The 18784-nt window shown below is 38.3% G+C and overlaps 1 protein-coding gene across 1 annotated transcript in view; it reads left to right on the forward strand.

Moving 5' to 3' along the window:
- The window catches only part of ARHGAP15 (Rho GTPase activating protein 15), a 630092-nt gene extending 612348 nt beyond the window's left edge, over positions 1-17744 (forward strand). The window contains exon 14 of the mRNA XM_065880510.1: positions 17384-17744. Within this exon, the coding sequence (XP_065736582.1) occupies positions 17384-17567 (184 nt within the window). The 3' untranslated portion in view covers positions 17568-17744. The remainder of the gene's footprint in view (positions 1-17383) is intronic.
- Positions 17745-18784: the final 1040 nt, after the last annotated feature.

Genomic DNA, 18784 nt, shown 5'->3' on the forward strand with positions numbered 1-18784 from the left:
CAAAAAAAAATACCTCTAAATGTTACATAAGATTGCTGTATTTCCAAATTCAATTCTCCAGTCATCCTCTGTAATTTTTTTTTCAAAAGAAGTAAAAAGAGAAGACAGGGGAAATGAGAAAGGGAGAGGATTGACATGGAAAAGGGCTCAAGGGTTTCACTGATGATCTTGACTTCCCTCCTGGACTTAAGAAAGAGAAGCTAACAAGAGTGCCTGTGGGTTTCCCTGGTGGAACAGTGGTTAAGAATCCACCTGCCAAGGCATGGGACACGGGTTCGAGCCCTGGTCCGTGAAGATCCCACATGCCGCGGAGCAACTAAGCCCGTGTGCCACAACTACTGAGCCTGCGCTCTAGAGCCTGTGAGCCACAACTACTGAGCCTGCGTGCTGCAACTACTGAAGCCCATACGCCCTAGAGCCCGTGCTCCGCAACAAGAGAAGCCACCACAAGGAGAAGCCTGCGCACCTCAGTGAAGAGTAGCCCCTGCTCACCGCAACTAGAGAAAGCCCGCGTACAGCAACAAAGACCTAACGCAGCAAAAAATAAATTAATTAATTTAAAAAAAAAAAAAAAAAGGAGTAGCTGTGGACAGCTTTGCTCTGACTGTAGATAGAAAAGTATAAGGGAGTACCTCATTTTTGTTCAGTTCAGCTCACTTTCTGCTTGAGCAAAACACATCTGGGTGAGGAAAAATTTAACCTGCCAGTGACCTATAAAGCAAAATCAATTTGTAATAACAGGAAGGTATAGAATACCCAAATTTGCTACTGCAATGAAAACAGGAGCAAAGTAGAAGGTAACACATCACCTAAACTCAAAGATTTTGCAATCTAATTGAGGGAGATAAAACATATGTGCATGAAATAACTTAGAGATAAAAATAAACCATCAACAATAATGTAATACAATCTGAATGTTTAAATGCCAAGAAAGCAAATAACGAAGTGATCAGAATACAATTCTTAAAGGCTTCCTCATAGAAACAAACTTAAATATGGTTTTGGACACAGTGACTGACATACAGTGCAAAGCCATTCAAATGTGTGTGCCCGTAAGGATAGACAAACAGGGAAATGGACCTCCGGACTCTGAATTAATGCAATCTGCTTTCATTATCTTTTTTTTTTTTTTTTACTTTTTTTTAATTAACAGATTTTTCAGAACCGATTTAGGTTTACAGAAAACTGAGCAGAAATTACACAGTTTTCATATGCTATCTAGCCCCACACACCCCCAAACACACATGCAGAATCTCCTCTGTTATTAACATCTTGCATTAGTGTGGGACATCTGTTACAATTGATGAGCCAACATCAATACATTATTATTAACTAAAGTCCATAGTTTACATTAAGGTTCACTCTTGCTGTATATTATATTGATTTTGACAAGTATATAATAACATATATCCACCATTATAGTATCATGCAGAATAGATCTACTGCCCTAAAAATCCCCTGTGCTCTGCCCAGTCATTCCTCCCTCTCCCCTAACTCCTAGAAACCACTCATCTTTCATTATCTCCAGAGTTTTGCCTTTTCCAGAATGTCAGATACTTGAAATCATACAGGCTTTTCAGACTGGCCTCTTTCACTTAGCAACATACATTTAAAATTCGTCCAAATTTTTTTTTGTTTTTTGCGGTACACGGGCCTCTCACTGTTGTGGCCTCTCCCGTTGCAGAGCACAGCCTCCGGACACGCAGGCTTGGTGGCCATGGCTCACGGGCCCAGCCGCTCCGCGGCATGTGGGATCTTCCCTGACCGGGGCACGAACCCGCGTCCCCTGCATCGGCAGGCAGACTCTCAACCACTGCGCCACCAGGGAAGCCCCGTCCACATTTTTTCATGGTTTGATAGCTCATTCCTTTTTATAATCAAATAATATTCCATCCCATGGTTTGTTTATCCATTCACCCACTGAAGGACATTCATAATCTTCTGAATTTAAAAGCAAAGTTTTTTCAACTTAAGTTTTTTAACCAATGCATTACTCAGGTAGGAAATACAGTTCTCAGAACACATATACTTTTCACCTTGAGACTTCTTTGTCTAGGGGAGTATGTTGTCATTTTCTATAACATGATAGTAAGTCATCATTTCTCTCCTTATACTTGTGAGTCATGGGCCACCTCACCCTTTTGCTTTCATTCTTTGGTAATGTGCAAGCAAAGCATTTAAAAATATATAACCAAAAGATGAGAGTTACAAAATTAAGTTCTGAATTTTTAAATTGAACATGGTTATTATCAAACATCTATTGGGGTTTATGTCTTTTCCTTTCCTCTAGAACTACAAGGATGTTTTGTCTTCACAGCAAATCAGACTATAAATCTAAATTTGAGATTATGCCTTTTTCTCTCTTCTTTAGTCACAGTGTTAATTATATCCAAAGAAACAATTTTATGACTTTTTCAAAAGTGACATCCCAGGCTGTTGTTGATTCTCTAAATGGAGCCAAATGTCACCTGGCGTATACCTGTGTCTTCCTTTTTAACACCAAATAATATTGATAACCAAATTACTCTAGCAATAATAATTTGAAAAGCCTCCCCCACCTGCCATTTGAAGGAAATTTTCAATGAAAGCCATTTATTTGGCTCCATAATTATGTACACATTGTTGATTTTAAGACAGCACACAGGAGGCTTTGCCAGAAAATTTTTAAAGTTTAAGTAGAAAAAATAATCACAATATCTTTCTGTCATTTGCTCCTTGTATTTGTTTCCTTAAAATGCACAGCTAAATGCTCTCTACACACAGATATCACTTGGTAGGCGGGGTGTATCTTATTACTGGGTTATTTTCCAGTACATTTGGCGTAGTTAAGGTAAAGTGTATTAACTTTCTCTCAAAATAAAGATGAAAACGGAGTTGTAGCGGCTGTGAATGCTTCAGCCATTGTCAGGAAGTTAAGAACTGACAGGAGGTCCAAATAATCAACTCTGCCTGGTGCATATACTGTAGTTTTCCCCTGGGATATCCGGTCTAATCCTACAATGTATCTGACTGGCAGGAATGTAGAATTACTTTCAATAAAGATTTTATTTCAAGCTTGGATGATTTCCCCCAAAACATCTTGTCACTAAGGCAAAGTATATCATAGAATATCTGATTTTTTTTTTCCCTCCAAGTCAGCTTTTGAGGGTGAAAAATACGCATTTCAGCTCAAGTACTCAACTCAGGTCAATTCGCTGTAAAAATCACATTTTAACGTATCTAGACTGATTAAAGATTTGCTGCGTTAAAGAAATCGGGGAGCTGTCAAGGAGAACTTACCCTAAAGTCTGCAAATGTAAAGAATAAGTAACACATTTGCTCGTCTACAATTTTCACCCCCCCTGCAGTAAACTCCACGCAAAGAGCAAGCGGGACAGATGCCTCCACAAGCTAACACCGAGCTTCTAGACTATTTGTCTTTTTGCAAGTAAGGAATATTTAAAGGTCACACCTTCCAATAAGTATAAGATTGGTTCCAGGCTATAGGAGAAATATGAATGGCTTGGTCATGATCACACTAAAAATAATCTTCATTTCTCTATTTATCCTTCTCTCTGTCTTCATCCTGTTCTCTTCCTTCCTGATGCCAAATTAAGTCAGCATGTCAGGAGAGGGGAACCGTCAGTAGCAGTACACTACTCTATTTTGAATTCACTGCAGTGTTTCACTTGGTGCTTGCTTACATTATTTCAGCCTTGGTGTCACTTTATTTAATTTATGCTTGGTTCATATACACTTAAAAATAGCTTTGGTTACCTATAGTCTCACCCCTTACTCACTAAAAGCACACAAATCACATGGTTTAGTTCTAGTGGGATAGAAGTGATTTTTAAATATTTAATAATTATAGCACATTTTACAATGTTTTAAATTCAAAATCCCTCATCTCTATTATTATACTTTATGACTAACATATAATATTATGATAAAATGTATGTGCAAGCATGAAAACTCAGCGTGGATAACAGCAGATGAAACTTGAGAGAGGCACAAAAAGGTCTAGATTTGAGTCATAACAGGTGATTACAGAGGTGTGTGCTGAACAGTAGACTCATGAGTTAGCCTGACGTCCATATGTACAAGGACAGATGCAGAAACTTTATTTCTCCACCACACTACAGATTATAAATTCATGTGTGTAAAAGCAAAACAAATAGTTTCTGTCTTTAAGCCAAGTATTATAAACATTTTGAAGGGGTTTGCATTTCTGCAGATACATCAAGCATTTTACCTAAAATAGAATCTGATGGTCAGATTTTAGATGGCCAAGAAAAATGGTGTCACTATCTTTAATTTCAAGCATCCATAGTATAAACCAGATAAAAATTATATTTTATTCTAAACTCCTCTCACCAGTTTTGTTCAAACTGGGTACATGTTAGAATCTCATTGTCAGATAATACATGGGAAGGAAAGGCACCCTGCACACTTACAGGCCCTTAACTAGCTCTCAAGAAATATTATCTCTGTTCATCTCTGCCTTCGTGTTCTCATCATCTCGGAGTAGGTATGAAACTCAGGTGTGCCAGAAATGTAAATATTGTGACACAATTGAAACTAATTTCCCCTGTGAGCCCTATTCATCTAAATGATTTAAATTTAGTCAGTTCAGAGTGTCTTCTAGACACTTCTAGACATTTTCCTGGATCCTTTCTAGTTCTGGAGGGCCACGTATGGCCTAAGCATTTGGTGGGGGGCAGGGAGAGCATCCGTTTATACAGTATTTCAATAAGTATTTACTGAGCACCTAGTACTATGTGCCAAACACTAATCTGGGTCTAGGAATACAGCACTAAACAAAAACAGATAAAGTTCTGGTCCTTAAGATGTTTACATTCTGCTAGAGAAAGGTAGTAAAGCAGATAAGCAGGGTAGTAAGTGTCTGACTTTTGTCACCTGTCCTGGCTTGTCTTCATTTCCTTCTGGTTTTCTGTCATCATCCCCAACTTCCAATTCCAGGTCTTGGTTTCAGTCACTGGTCAGACAGACACTGTGGAGTTATCTTATGCCACCCTTGCGTAGATACACCATGCAGTAATTTGTCTTTATTCCTGATACACTGAACATGAGGAAGTCTGGAATTTTTTTATAACCCTAGGTTTTCCCCAAGGAGGGGAATACGGGTCTGTCTGATCTCAGAATCCTCAAACCTTCCAACAGCCCGCATCCCCAGGGAAGGGGGATAAGAAGGACTCAGGATTGGGCCGCATTCATGGGACCTCACCAAAGTCTCAGCTCTCTTTTTAACTCTCTTTCTACCGATCCAGAGAAATCTTTCTCTTGTCTGGCAGCAGGGCAGCCTGGCTCTTGATCTACCTTCCAATCTATTGGTTAAGCCATCGCTGCAACTCTGAGTCCAGGGCACTTAGGCCGAGTCCTTTTCAATTCAAATGCCCTAGCTTACAAAGATCCAAAGCACTTTCTCTGCTTTTCTGTTGTACCATCCCTCCACTGAAGACAAAATGCTGCTGATTGAATCTTGGAGAAAAGAAAGAGGCATTAGGAAGGGTGGGGAAGAAACCTCAGTTATTATATATTATCCCACCTCATCTCTAACGATAGTTTGACCTTCCCAGAATGTTCATTCTTTCGTCATTAATCTGGAAGCCCAAACCAAACCACACTTTAAATGTCATTCACTTTGCCATTCAATACAGGAATCTGGAACATCTCTGAATGCCTCCTGATGGGGAACTCATGTTCTTTTTAAGTGCAGAATGTTTAATAACCTTGATAGATAGTCCCCCTATTTTTCTAGTATACACTTGGAAAAATCTATACCGAATATTAATAATAGTAATATCTAAGTGATGGACTTATCAGGGATTTTTAGTTTCTATTTTGACTCATCTACATTTTCTAAATTTTCTATAATAACTGTGAATCTTTTGAAGGCGTCTAGTCTATTTTCATAACTCTAATTCGTCGTATGGAGGTGAAATTTGTCTCTGGGCCAATTCCAGGAACTGGATTTACTAGCGGAAAGTAGACTTTTTCTTCCATATCATGGCTTTTTGCTTTCAGTCATCATGGCTTCCCTGATTGTTCTTTTTTCCAAACCAAAACACCATCAGTCCCTGCCCTGTGTCACTGAGGAGCCTGTCACTCTGCTTCACACGTTCACCCTGGAGCCTCTATTTGTGCACCCTCTCAGAGTCAAGTCACTGTGAGAAACATCTAAAGCTTGTTTTTCCTCAGAAAGTAAAATTAAGTGTGGACGAATGAATGCTGACACCCAAACTACAAGTGATTCTCTTTCAGCTATTCTGGGACCTTTTAAATAAGGAAACAATTTTCTAGAAAACTGCTGAAGATTTGATAGATGCCCTTAGCGGAATAGCTGTTCTCTTCACCTATGTGAAAAGAAATTAAAAAAAAAATTTAAAAAGAGGTTGATGAATCCTGACTTTGCATATTGATAGTATTCCTTTTAGTTTTATCTAACATCACAAGGCAAATATTTAAGTTCTGTATTTTCCACTAATATCTTACAATTAGGTGCCTTATTCTGCTTGGCCTAATTAATGCTGATCCACGCACAACCCCCAATGTTCTATATAAAATGTTACTAGCACATACTAGTGTTTTAACTGCCTTATTGGACAAATTCCAAGTAAAGAATAATAAACAGTCTTATATATTTTTTTCTTTTCTAAAAATACTCCCAACATGTAATACATTTCCTAGCCTTTCTCCCCTAAATCCAGGGCAGTGTCTTCCCAGGATGGTGATATTATCCATGGTTATTGGTAGATCAACAGAGCTCAGGGAATAAAAATTAAGACTTCTTTTACTGCTGACATGGTCAAATCTGAATGGCTAAAACCATGTTAAAGCTTAAGAGAAAACAGCTAAGGGAAACGATAGCTGAAACTCTCAACCAATCTCACAAATAGTGCATTTCTTTTCACAGTGAGAAATGAATGCTCTCAGAAGTTTAAAACACTGTGTGATTCTGGAGAAAAAGACGATATGTATTAATTTGGTTTTTCTTCCACCTGAACATCCTTCTCACGCCTATAAATATATCCTTGGATGTGAGTTAGGTGATTAAAAAATCAAAATATGTCACCCAAGACTTGTGCCAACTTTCTGACTCACTTCTCTTCCACGTCTGCCTCAGGCCTCAGGCCTCCACATTAAGAAACCCCTTGATTTCAAACCCCAAATTCTTGAATCTTAGTTATTTGTGGAAAGAATATCTATCTCCCAGAGTAATAAAGATCTGCATCTTCATCTAGGTGCTACTGCCACTTAACTACATGATGTTGATCAAATTATTCAATCTTTCTCAGGCTCCTTTTGTCCATCTGAAAATTTTCCTTCCCATTTGAAAAAGAAAAAAAAATGGGAAGATTCCTAATGTATATTAAAGTTATCGTGATTTAAACAGCAAAGTACTAGCTAAGAATACACACAGAAGTCATCAACAGAGTAAAAATACCAGGTGTGTGTGTCTGTGAGTTGTAGGAAGGTAGCATCACAAATCAATGGAGAATAGCAATTTATTCAAGAAATGTGGTTGGGGGGATCAGCTAGCTTTGGAAGAAAAAGAAGATTGAGATTACCATCACATTTCAAACAGCAAAATATACTGAGATGAATTAGAGGATATGAAATGAAACCATTTTTTAAAATTAGGAAAAAATATTAATGACATTTATCTGATTTATTTAAATGGATGAATTTTATAATAACAAAAACAATGATAGAAATTCCAAAAGAAAGAGTGCTAGATATGACCACACAAAATTTAAATAAACAAAATTAAGGAAAAAAAGAATTGGGAGAATATAAGTACAACAAAAGTAATGAAGTATTAGGCACCTTAATACATAAAAAACTCACAAATCTGTATGTACAAGGATGTTCATTGTAGCATTGTCTGTAACAGCAAAAAATTAGAAGCAACCTAAAAGTCCATCAGCAGGGGAATGGTTAAATAAATTATTTCCATGTTATGAAATGTAACAACATTTTTTTTAAAGGATGAGGTATTTTTATATGTACTGACTTAGAAAGATTCCCATGATATATAGTTAAGGGGGAAAAAAGCAAATTGTACCATATTACGTACTTTTTTAAAAAGAAAAAATATAGATAGATAGATAGATAGGTAGACGGATAGATAGAAAAGCATCCAGAAGGAACACCCATCTGTTAATTATAGTTATCATGAAGGAGTTTGACTAGAAAACCAGAGTATTTTACCTTTTTATTCTACATACTCCTGATTAGCACGCTGTTAAAGACTATGTGTTAGTTTTGTTATACAAAATAAGTAAGTGGATTAAGTAAACAAATAAAATGATATGCTCTCAATAGGAAAAAGGCAGGTGATATGAACAATTGTTCACAGAAGAAAAAATCCACATGGCTGTTCTTTTCTTAACTTCTTCCCCATCTCCTAACTTCAAAGAATCCTAAATTCAAACAATGACAATCATTTTTCACCTATCAAGTTAGCAATTATTTTAAAAAGAATAAAACCAAGTGATAATAATGCTAACAGGACTATGGGTTGTCATGTTACATATCCCACGTTATCATATTTTAAGAAAAGAGAACCAATATCTTAATCTAGCACAAGTTCTCAAAGTGTGGTCCCGGGACCAGTTGTATCATCTCTAGGGACTTGTGACAAATGCATATTCGCACGTCCTTCTCCAGAGGTGCTGAACCAAAAATCTGAAGGTGAAGTTCAGCAAACTTGTGTTTCATATGGTTTCCAAATTACTCTCATGAATGGTAAAGTTTCAGAACCATCGATCTAATTGTTACATTTCTACTATTTTACCCTGAGGCAGGGTTTCTCAACAGCAACACTATTGACATTTTGGGCTGGATAAATTCTTTGTTTGGGGGACTGTCCTGTGCACTGTAGAATGTTTAGCAGCATCCTTTGCCTGTACCCACTAGATACCATAGCAACTCAACTCCCCCACTCCGCCCAGTCATGACAATCAGAAATGTCTCCAGACATTGCAAATGCCTAATAGGGGGAGTGGGAGTGGGTAGTTGCCCCATTTGGAAACCACTGCCTAAATACTCCAAAATGTGGAGAAAGAGTACACAAAAATATTTTTTAATACATCAATTTCACTTCTACTAAGAAATCATAGGGTACAGCCCATTCTGTCCCATATAAGATAATGAGTAAAAAATATATACTACTTACATAAAACATGGGAATTGCTCATGATAGAAGTGAAAAACGGTGAATACAAAATTATATAGAAAGTATTTTCTTGAATATGTATGTAAATAAATTACTTATACATTTATATTAAATGCTGGCAGTGTTATTCTCTTGCTCAAAACCCAAGGTTGAATTCCCATAACTGTTAGAATTAAGTCCTAAATCCTTACCAAGGCCCATGAGTCCGCCCACAGCATCTCCTACCTTCTCTGCCTCACTCTCCTCTTCTCTATTCCTAGAACCACCCAGCCCAACTTCACCACTGGGGCTTTCTACCTACTTTTCCTTGCCTGGCGTTTTCTTTCCCTTGGTTTGTGCACATAAGCTGCTCTCTGCCCCAGCATCCCTTCCTTAGAAAGAACTTCTGAGCACCTTGTCTGCCACATGTGCACTTTCCACCTCTCTACACAGTGGAATAATCTAGGGGCTGTATTATCTACAGCCAGCCAGGCTCCACTCATTCTTGGTAAAGAAGAATCTCTGGGGATGGATTCTAGGCCATGAGAAACTTTTAAAAGGCTCCCAGGGTCAGTGGAAGAACCACCACTTCTCTTAGTTTTTCTTGAAGTACCTCAGTGCCTGAAATCACACCATATACTGATATAGTGTATTGTTTGTTGTCTGGCTCCCCCACTAGATTGTATGCTGCATATGGGCAGGGATTTTGTTTTACTCACTGCACCATCCTCAACATCCAGAACAGCGTCAGGCACCTAGCAGGTGTTGAGTAATAGCAGGTCTACTGAGTAACAGATTTTTATGAATGAATAATGGGTACCTTGAGTTACTGTTCACAGTTGCTGGTGTGGTTTTTTCTTTACTATACTTTACTAAATTTTCAAATTCTAATAGAATGTATTACCTTATAATCATAACAAAAGAAATTAAAGCTGATTTTTAAGTCTACCTTTGAAAATTGTGATATATTTGAAGCACAGTGATTAACACATAAAAGATACTCAACAAATAGTAACTACTGTTAGTGTTCCTTTTGATATTATCTACTATGTAAGAGCTTTGGCTATGATATCCCATTTTATCCATGGTTGTTATCACCTTATAGAATACATATTCCAACCAGAAATAAGCCATTTTGAAGTCTATGGGCTAGCCACTTTTTTTTATTTTATCACTCCTCCTGTCTTATTGTTCTGAATATTGCTTTAAAGATACATTAGACTCTCCCTGTAATGGCCAATCAATATAAATATGAAACAAGTGAATAATTGAAAATGTTTCAGTCTTTTGCAATGAAATCAATGCAAAGAGGGTACTCAATAAATGCAAAGAATAAGGCCCTGTTGCCTGTGAATGTGCGACTGCCATATAAAGTACCTTTTCCATGATGTGCTTTGAAAGAATTACATGCACATAGCTTTAAAGATAATTTAAAAGCAAAAATATCGGAATATAGCAGTAATTCCTTTTCAGGAGGATAGTTTTTTGCTTACTTTGGAAAACAATAATATGATATTTAAGTATAAAATTGAAGACTTTACAATTAGTTTAAATCAATTAATTTATAAATTTGCATATAAAAAATGACTGAATCACCAGTGAATCACTGCCTTGAAATACATTAGTATTAAATGCAAAAACATTTGTGAATGCTCTTCTGCTTTTGCAATATTTGAAAATTTTTCTAACATACAGCCATGACTTTAAGGGAGAAGGTAGAATTCCTGCTAAGTCCCCAATCTTTAAAAAAAAATAAAAAGGCCAGTGTAGACAGCAGTATAGTTTGTGCAAATTGAGAGTAGGCAAGCATATGGTTAGCATGGAACCCCCCCCCCAAAAGTAGTTATAGCACATAGGAAACATAAGTTGAGCACATTGAAAATTTATTCTATTTTTAACAGCCTCTCTTCACTGAAATGGTCAAAGTCACAATTAACATTTCACATACAGTGGATGAGCTGTATTTTGCAAGTGTGACCTGATGGCAAAAGTACGTTTACCACCGCACTTTCCCCATTCAAGTTAAACCATCCTAAAGTTATGTCTGTTGGAAAAATCACAGCAATCCAGAGATAGGGAAGGGAATATTTTTAGTACACCTCCAATAACCTGAGGCTTGTTCTGCAGGCAATTATGTGGCTTTCTACTTGCTTTGCAAGTCACTATGGTAACAGCAAAGCACAAACTTAAAAGGAAGTTTGCATCCGTATATCTGTTTGGAGCTGGACTATTATTAAATGCTTTGGTCTTCTTAATTCAGCATTAATTTTTAGTTTTATAGTAAATCTCTCTTTAATTTTGAATCATTTGGCTGTGATCTTAAGCAACTAAGAAATTCCTTTGAGTTAGCAATTCAGCTCACTTTTGGAAAAACTTACCCAGCATAAGGCTCTGAGGATTTTTTTTTTTGCCTGGGGTCCAGCGCCTATAGCTCTGGATTATAGATTGTTTCTAAAATAATCTAAAATTGATGGATCATTGCTCCGTCCATTTGGGCCCAACAAAAAGTAGCTCTGGTATTTCTTTTCCTTCTTATGCTGTAAACTGTATATCACCTTTTTGATCTCTTGCCAGAAAAATGAATTCTTACCCACTTCAAGATTTTATAAACTTGAATTTACTTAGCGGTATAAGAGTTTCTTTTAAAATGAACACATATCAAGTGCTATTTTGTGAAGAAATTCATAAAATCATAATTATTTTTGTCAAGCTATTTTAAACTAAGCAGTGTTAATAAATAGCCTTTTTCAAAAGAGTTGCAGTTTGGGGTATTTTTCCTATTAGTCAAGCATTCACAGGCACTAAACTTTGAGCTCTTCACGTGGCTGCAAATCACGTATCTTTGCTATAAGGATTTCTTGGGAGTAATCTAATGGTGAGTAAACAAACATGTAGAAGAATTTCCAAATATTGATCTAAGATCTAAATGTTTTTGCACCTTCTTACCATCCATCAATTTACTGTGTGGTAATCTCTCAACCATGTCTCTGCTCTCACCTTTCTCATTCAGATGTGGTCTTTTGCCTTTTGGCCTTTGTTTTGTCCTAAAAAGGGAGCTTCTTTCATTTCTTTGCTGAAAACAGGTTAAATTGTAGCTCAAAATTTACAACACTGTCATGGAGTTTAAGGCCAGATGAAATCTAAGCCCTACCCGAGGGATGGAACTTGCCAGAAATGACCACAATCTGACCTCTTTGAATTAGCTGCTATGGAGTTCTGAAGCCTGGGTGGCATAGGAGGGTGAAATCCATAATGTTTCAGACTTAGTAGATCCTTAGCAAAGCACACTAGAAGTAACATTTCTTAATGTATGCTGTTTATTGTCTCTCAAGAAAGAGGATCCACAACGTGCAAGTAAGTTAGCACAAGAGTTACACAAAGATGAACAGGGTTAGTTTTCTGCAGGACTTGTCAGAGCCTTTATTATGCTATTGTGCATTGTAAATTTCCAAGAAAGAAAAATGGCATATAATTTTCTCCAAAACTTTTCTTACTCCAGATTGCTATTTTTGTGAAGTATGTCACAGAGATGGTGTTTTGCGGAACTCACTTTAGTGAAAGCTGTCTTGGAAGTACTGCCAAACCCATAGTAAAAATCTATTTGGTTTCTGAATCAGATCCTCCCCTCCAATAATACAACTCAACTGCATTTTAAACTACTGGAAGTACAACTTACTGTTTTTGAGAGTTTTCCATCTTACATACTAGATTGCATTTTTTTCCATGCAGGGCTTTTATTTCTTTCGATAGCCTCTATATCTCCTCTACATATGTTTTACTAGTTGAAGCCTTCAGAAATAATGACACTTGCAATGCCCAGATAGTCCCCATAGTGAGAGTGGAAATTATGACACCCATTGATCTGAAGTGAAAAACTGAGATTTGAATAATTTCGTAGGATTGTATTCTAGCTGTATTTTGACATTGTGGTTGACTACTTATGTGGTCCTAAATCAACCACTTAACTATTTAAGAGTCTGTTGAGGTACAGCGCAGGTAAGTTCACATTTGAATAGTGAAGTCTATAACAGCATGAATACATCCATAACAGCATGAATACATTTTCCAGACATCCCCAGTTTGGGAGCCTTCTTTGCTAGAAATATCTATCACCACTCTACTATAAAGGGGTTTAATCTAATGTGAATGTTGATGTAAGAATATTTTTGTCTATCTACATGAATCATACAGTTTGGTAGTTGGTGACTTCGACCCCAAAATAGTCTTCACCCTCAGCATCTTTTCTAACCTAAAGACTGATTGATTTCTCAATATACCAACTACTGGTTGGTTGATATTCAGAACATAAATTGCCAATGAAATACATACACACACACACACACACACACACACACACAAGCACACGTTTTGTAACAGAATAGGCAAGAAAGCATGCATTCTGTATAATACATATCCACATTTTCTTAACATTCTTTCTTAACTACATTTGATTTTTCTAAAAGTTATTGCAAGTAACTTAATTTTCCCAACTTGGAAAAAATTCCAAGCTGCTAAGAAAATTTAACCTGCAGTAATGCAAATATAACAAGAATACAACACTAAGTGTTATTTGGTAAAATCTACTTGTAACAAGATTACTTGAAAGCACCCATTAGTTAAAACTGGTTTTATTAAAGTCACACAGAGAGTGTGAAGAGAAATGGACACAAGTAACACAGGTTGAGATGGCATGAATGTTCCACATTTACACACTCAGAAGAGCTCAAAGTGAACACTTGTCCATGGGAAATTTAGGAAACCGATGACTTGGCAGAAATCCATTACAGGAGTCCTCTCCCATGATCCACTGGCCAAGAGCGAATCCTTTCCCGGAGGGGGCTCTGACAGCCCGCTGTAGCCTCCTACTCTTCACTCCATTGAAACACAGCCTTGCTTTCCTCTAGATTTGGTCCTGCTCTGGATTCTCAGATCAGGACTTTTGCTGAGCAGGAAAAATATAGAGAACACTGGGAAAATTAAAAAATAATCTAGTCCCATTTCAGCCTTCGTTTTCTCCTCTCGCAGCTCGAGTCCCACCAGCTGTATCTTTCCTGTATGCCCTGGAGACCCCTCCAGTCACGCCAGTTCCTCCAGATAGCCTAGACCTCTCCCAGCTTCTACCCCCATAATCTCCAATAATGACAGCCACAACTGTCCCTTCCGATAATCAGCTCTTGGACGTCCCTTGATTTCTAGCCTCACCTTGAGTTTGACACAATTCTGGCTCCCAGTTATACCCCAAATCTCATTGTTCCTGCTATTGACTGAAATTATAGCCATTATTAAGTAGGAAACTATATCTCCCATCATCAATCTGTCTTGAGGTCACCCCTTTCCCCTTTCAGTCTCCCTAAACTCCAGATCCTAATGTTCTTCTTCTCCCCTGTTGGCCCTATATCAGCCATTCACCTTCATACTTGAATAGGATTTTGCTTTTTTTTTTTTTTTTTTTGCGGTATGCGGACCTCTCACTGCTGTGGCCTCTCCCATTGCGGAACACAAGCTCCGGACGCGCAGGCCCAGCGGCCATGGCTCACGGGCCCAGCAGCTCCGCGTCATGTGGGATCTTCCCGGACCGGGGCACGAACCCGCGTTCCCTGCATCGGCAGGCGGACTCTCAACCACTGCGCCACCAGGGAAGCCCTAGACTTTTGCTTTTAATTTTACCTTCTTCATGCCCCATGCCTTCTGAGCCCTGTTCTCTGATAGATAATTCTTATCAGCCTAGACCTTTGCTACCTATGGGTAATGTTTTTAAAGCAACTTTTACCTAATAATTAATTGATCATTTATGTTATCTCTCTCCATATTTGTTTAACAAAATTTTAAATTATTATTGTGGCATAGTCAATGAATGAGTTAGCATCCCAAAAAGGTATTACTTTAAATCCAAAAGAGAAAAACTGTCTTCCTTCACAGTGAATCATAAAAGTGATTTTTATAATCAAGAGGTCTGGGAGAGGCTCAAGAGAGACTTTAAGCCAAGGTAAATAGGTGTATTAAAGAGAAGCAAGGCCCCACTCCATTTGTGCCTACTCCAGGTTAGGAGAGTGTTTTAAAATCATTCTACAGACTTTTGGTAAATGTAGTAGCAAAGTGGCACAGTTTCTTACATTCCAAAGGAAACTCTAAACTTGAAGTCTCTGATAACTCACTGATACTTTAAATGTGAGAATCCCTTCCAGAAACGTAGTCATGCCAACATTACGCACAGGTACAAATGCTTTCCATTTGAAGGAGAAGAAAAATGAAAATGGGAGGCAGAATATCTTGAATATTTAGTCCAAGTTTAAGAGTAATTTTCCCCACAATAAATCCATTGTAACCAGGCTGTCAATCACAATGCTACTGTGAGGAATAAAACTCCAGACCCCCTTATGGAAGGACCAATAACATGTGGAAGATGGTAGAGTGACATGTCAGCCCAGTTATTAAGCATAGGAGCCATAACACACCCCAGGGCAATGATGTTTCCATGGGAGCTGCAACCCACCTGCCTGGGTCTGAGCCTCAGCTCTGTGTGATATCAGGCACTTCGCCGCTCTTGGCCTCAGTCTTCTCGTTTGTCAAAAGGGCTTAAATAATAGATACTACCTCATGGGATTGTTATGAAGTTAAATGAGACCCCAAAATTGCTTAGAATAAAATCAACTATATTTCAATTTAAAAATTAAATTAAATAAAAAATAAATAATAGGGACTTCCCTGGCGGTCCAGTGGTTAAGACTCTGCACTTCCACTATGGAATAGGGGTGCGGGTTTGATCCCTGGTCAGGGAACTAAGATCCCGCATGCCTCTGTGGCCAATAAGTAAATAAACTTGCTTAGAATAATACTTGATTTTCCTTGATTACTACTGATATTGATCAGGTCAGTGACATCTTGCTGACATCTTGTGGGGAGTCACAAACTGAAGGCTTTGGCCCTTCTCAGTCTCTTTCAGGAGAGAGGAGGCATGGGCTCTTGGTCACCGAAATGGTATGTCAGAGATCTGGGTTTGTGGAGAGATGGAAAGAGAGCAAGTCTTCCTTCCTCCTGCCTCCTCTGAGTGGGGACTAGGTGGGCCCACACAGACCAAACACAGAGTCCGCTAGAGCTCAACCAGTGCCCCAGTGGGCTCTGAGACTGGATGCCCCACTGCCTTGCAGTAAATTATTCTTTTGCCCCACTTTATTCTCTGAGCTTATATTTCCCTTGGGTCGGTGTCCTGCAGGAATGCAGACTACAGTATTTCTTACCACCCTGTCCTTCCACGTGCTCTCCCTATTTCCCTAACATCACTAAAACCTAATTTTAATATAAAACCAAGGGGGTTTCAATGGTGAGAATAAACCTTCTTTTTTTTTATTTTAAAGCCTCAATTGATAGGAGGGGGCTTTATTTTCTTTTTAAGAGTCCCGTGTTGAAGCAGGCAAGACATTACCAGTAATAAAACCACATCCTAATGTTTCATTGGTATTCCAGCTCTCCACAGTCCTCACATAAGCAAACATTTCTTTGATTCCAGTGGGACTCTTCTCCTTTGCAAATGCTACAGGCTTCTGCATTTTATTGAGATGTGAGCTAAATTGAGTAAAATGGGTGGGAACACTTAGAATTTTGTTATACACCTAAATGTCCCAGAACCTACCCTCTCTACAAAACATATTGCAATTAGCATTTGTCAGGAATACTTGACTCATGCTAATCACTAAAAACTTAATTATTTTTTTGGTCCTTCCATCATGAATTATGTATCTATTCTATTTTTTGTGTGTTTGGCTTCTTATATATTCTGTGCATGTCTGACCTGTTTCCTCCATTGACTATAACCACTTCACGGGTTGAATCTTGTTAACTCTCCACAGTAATTTTTCTCAGTTTTGCTAATTTATTCATTCATTCATTCCACAAACATTTATTAAGCACCCACAATGGCCAGGTATTATGGGGATAGAATCCTCCCCCCAAAAGTCATAGGTTCTATTTCCATACAGTAAAGCACACAGAGTAGAAGATTAAATAATGCTGTGGTCTAGTAGTATTTCTGGAACCTGAATTTTTTTTTTTTTTTTGCTTGTGTTGCATTCTGTGTTTTGCCAAAGCCAATCACTGCCCTTATTCTCCTTCTTTAAGTCGAAATTGAACGAAGAAAAAGGATTCAAGATCACAGAACTTTATAATTCAAAAGTAGCCACAATTTTATTCAAACTCCAGTGGGTCTTTTTTTTCTCTCTCTCTCCATAGGATAGTGGCCGAAGCATCCAAGAACCTCATGTCCACACAAAGCCTAGGGATTGTATTTGGACCCACCCTTCTGCGAGCCGAAAACGAGACAGGGAACATGGCGGTGCACATGGTGTACCAGAACCAGATCGCCGAGCTCATGCTGAGCGAGTACAGTAAGATCTTTGGCTCGGAGGAAGACTGACAGACAAGACGAGTTACTGAGTATGTTCACATCTGTCTCGATGCCTAATATTTTTACGTTTCTGTAAACATATTTCTGAAATATTTTTTTCCTTTCAAGTGACAGATGCCTCATTTTGTAAAAACTTAATGATGATTTTGTGTTTAAGTTCCAAACATTTGAATAAAATAGTTGACAGTATTTGCCTATATGTGTTCTACATTAACCCCTTCAGTGTTGTGCATTTCAGCACTTCTAGGCATACATTATGCATTATGCATGCTCCACGCTATAGAATATTGTTCAGAGGACAGCATATATCCAAAAATAGCCTTAATTCGACTCCCGGGCATTGGACGTGTGGTTGTGTATGTGTAGACATGTGAGTGAGTGTGAGTGTGAGTGTGATTGAGAGTGTGGGTATGTGTCCACACAGGTGAGCCTCTTCACTACCCTGGCTGCCTCAGGCCTCTGCCCATACGCCCACGGGTACACGAGTAGAACCAAAAGACGGGAGAAGGCAGAAATGAATACTTTTTAAATAGAACAAAGGAAATCAGGATCTCAACCAAAATAGACATATTTCCTCTTTCAAGAACCTTTTCATTAAGTGTAAATCTAGTCCAGCTATCCTTGGTGCTAGATGCTGAAATTTACAAATACATGTTGAATGGCATTTTTTCTGAAGAAAAATGGCAGTTCAAAACATTTGCCATTGGATATGTTTTGTTTTGTTTTGTTTTTGCGGTACGCGGGGACCTCTCACTGTTGTGGCCTCTCCCATTGCGGAGCACAGGCTCCGGACTCGCTGGCTCAGCGGCCATGGCTCACGGTCCCAGCCGCTCCACGGCATGTGGGATCCTCCCGGACCGGGGCACGAACCCGTGTCCCCTGCATCGGCAGGCGGACTCTCAACCACTGCGCCACAAGGGAAGCCCTGGATATGTCTTTCTACATATACTATTTGCAGTCCCATAAACATACTGTCTTATAAATTAGAAGCAAAATTAGTGCCCTGCAATTTTGATCTTTATATTATATAGGAATTGCATGACTGTTCATTTTTAATGTTAACATCCATTTTGAATCTTCATCAGACTGTATATCTTCCTTTTCCCTGGCTATGTCATTTTATGTAGAATTTTTATTATGCTTCTGAGGATGCTTTATTGGTGAATTACATTAAATCCATCTAGAAAGAACTTTTTTTAAAAAGGCTTTTTTTTCATATGCCCTAA

This window comes from Phocoena phocoena, chromosome 7 (assembly GCF_963924675.1).
Source record: "Phocoena phocoena chromosome 7, mPhoPho1.1, whole genome shotgun sequence".
Classification (NCBI taxonomy): Eukaryota; Metazoa; Chordata; class Mammalia; order Artiodactyla; family Phocoenidae; genus Phocoena; species Phocoena phocoena.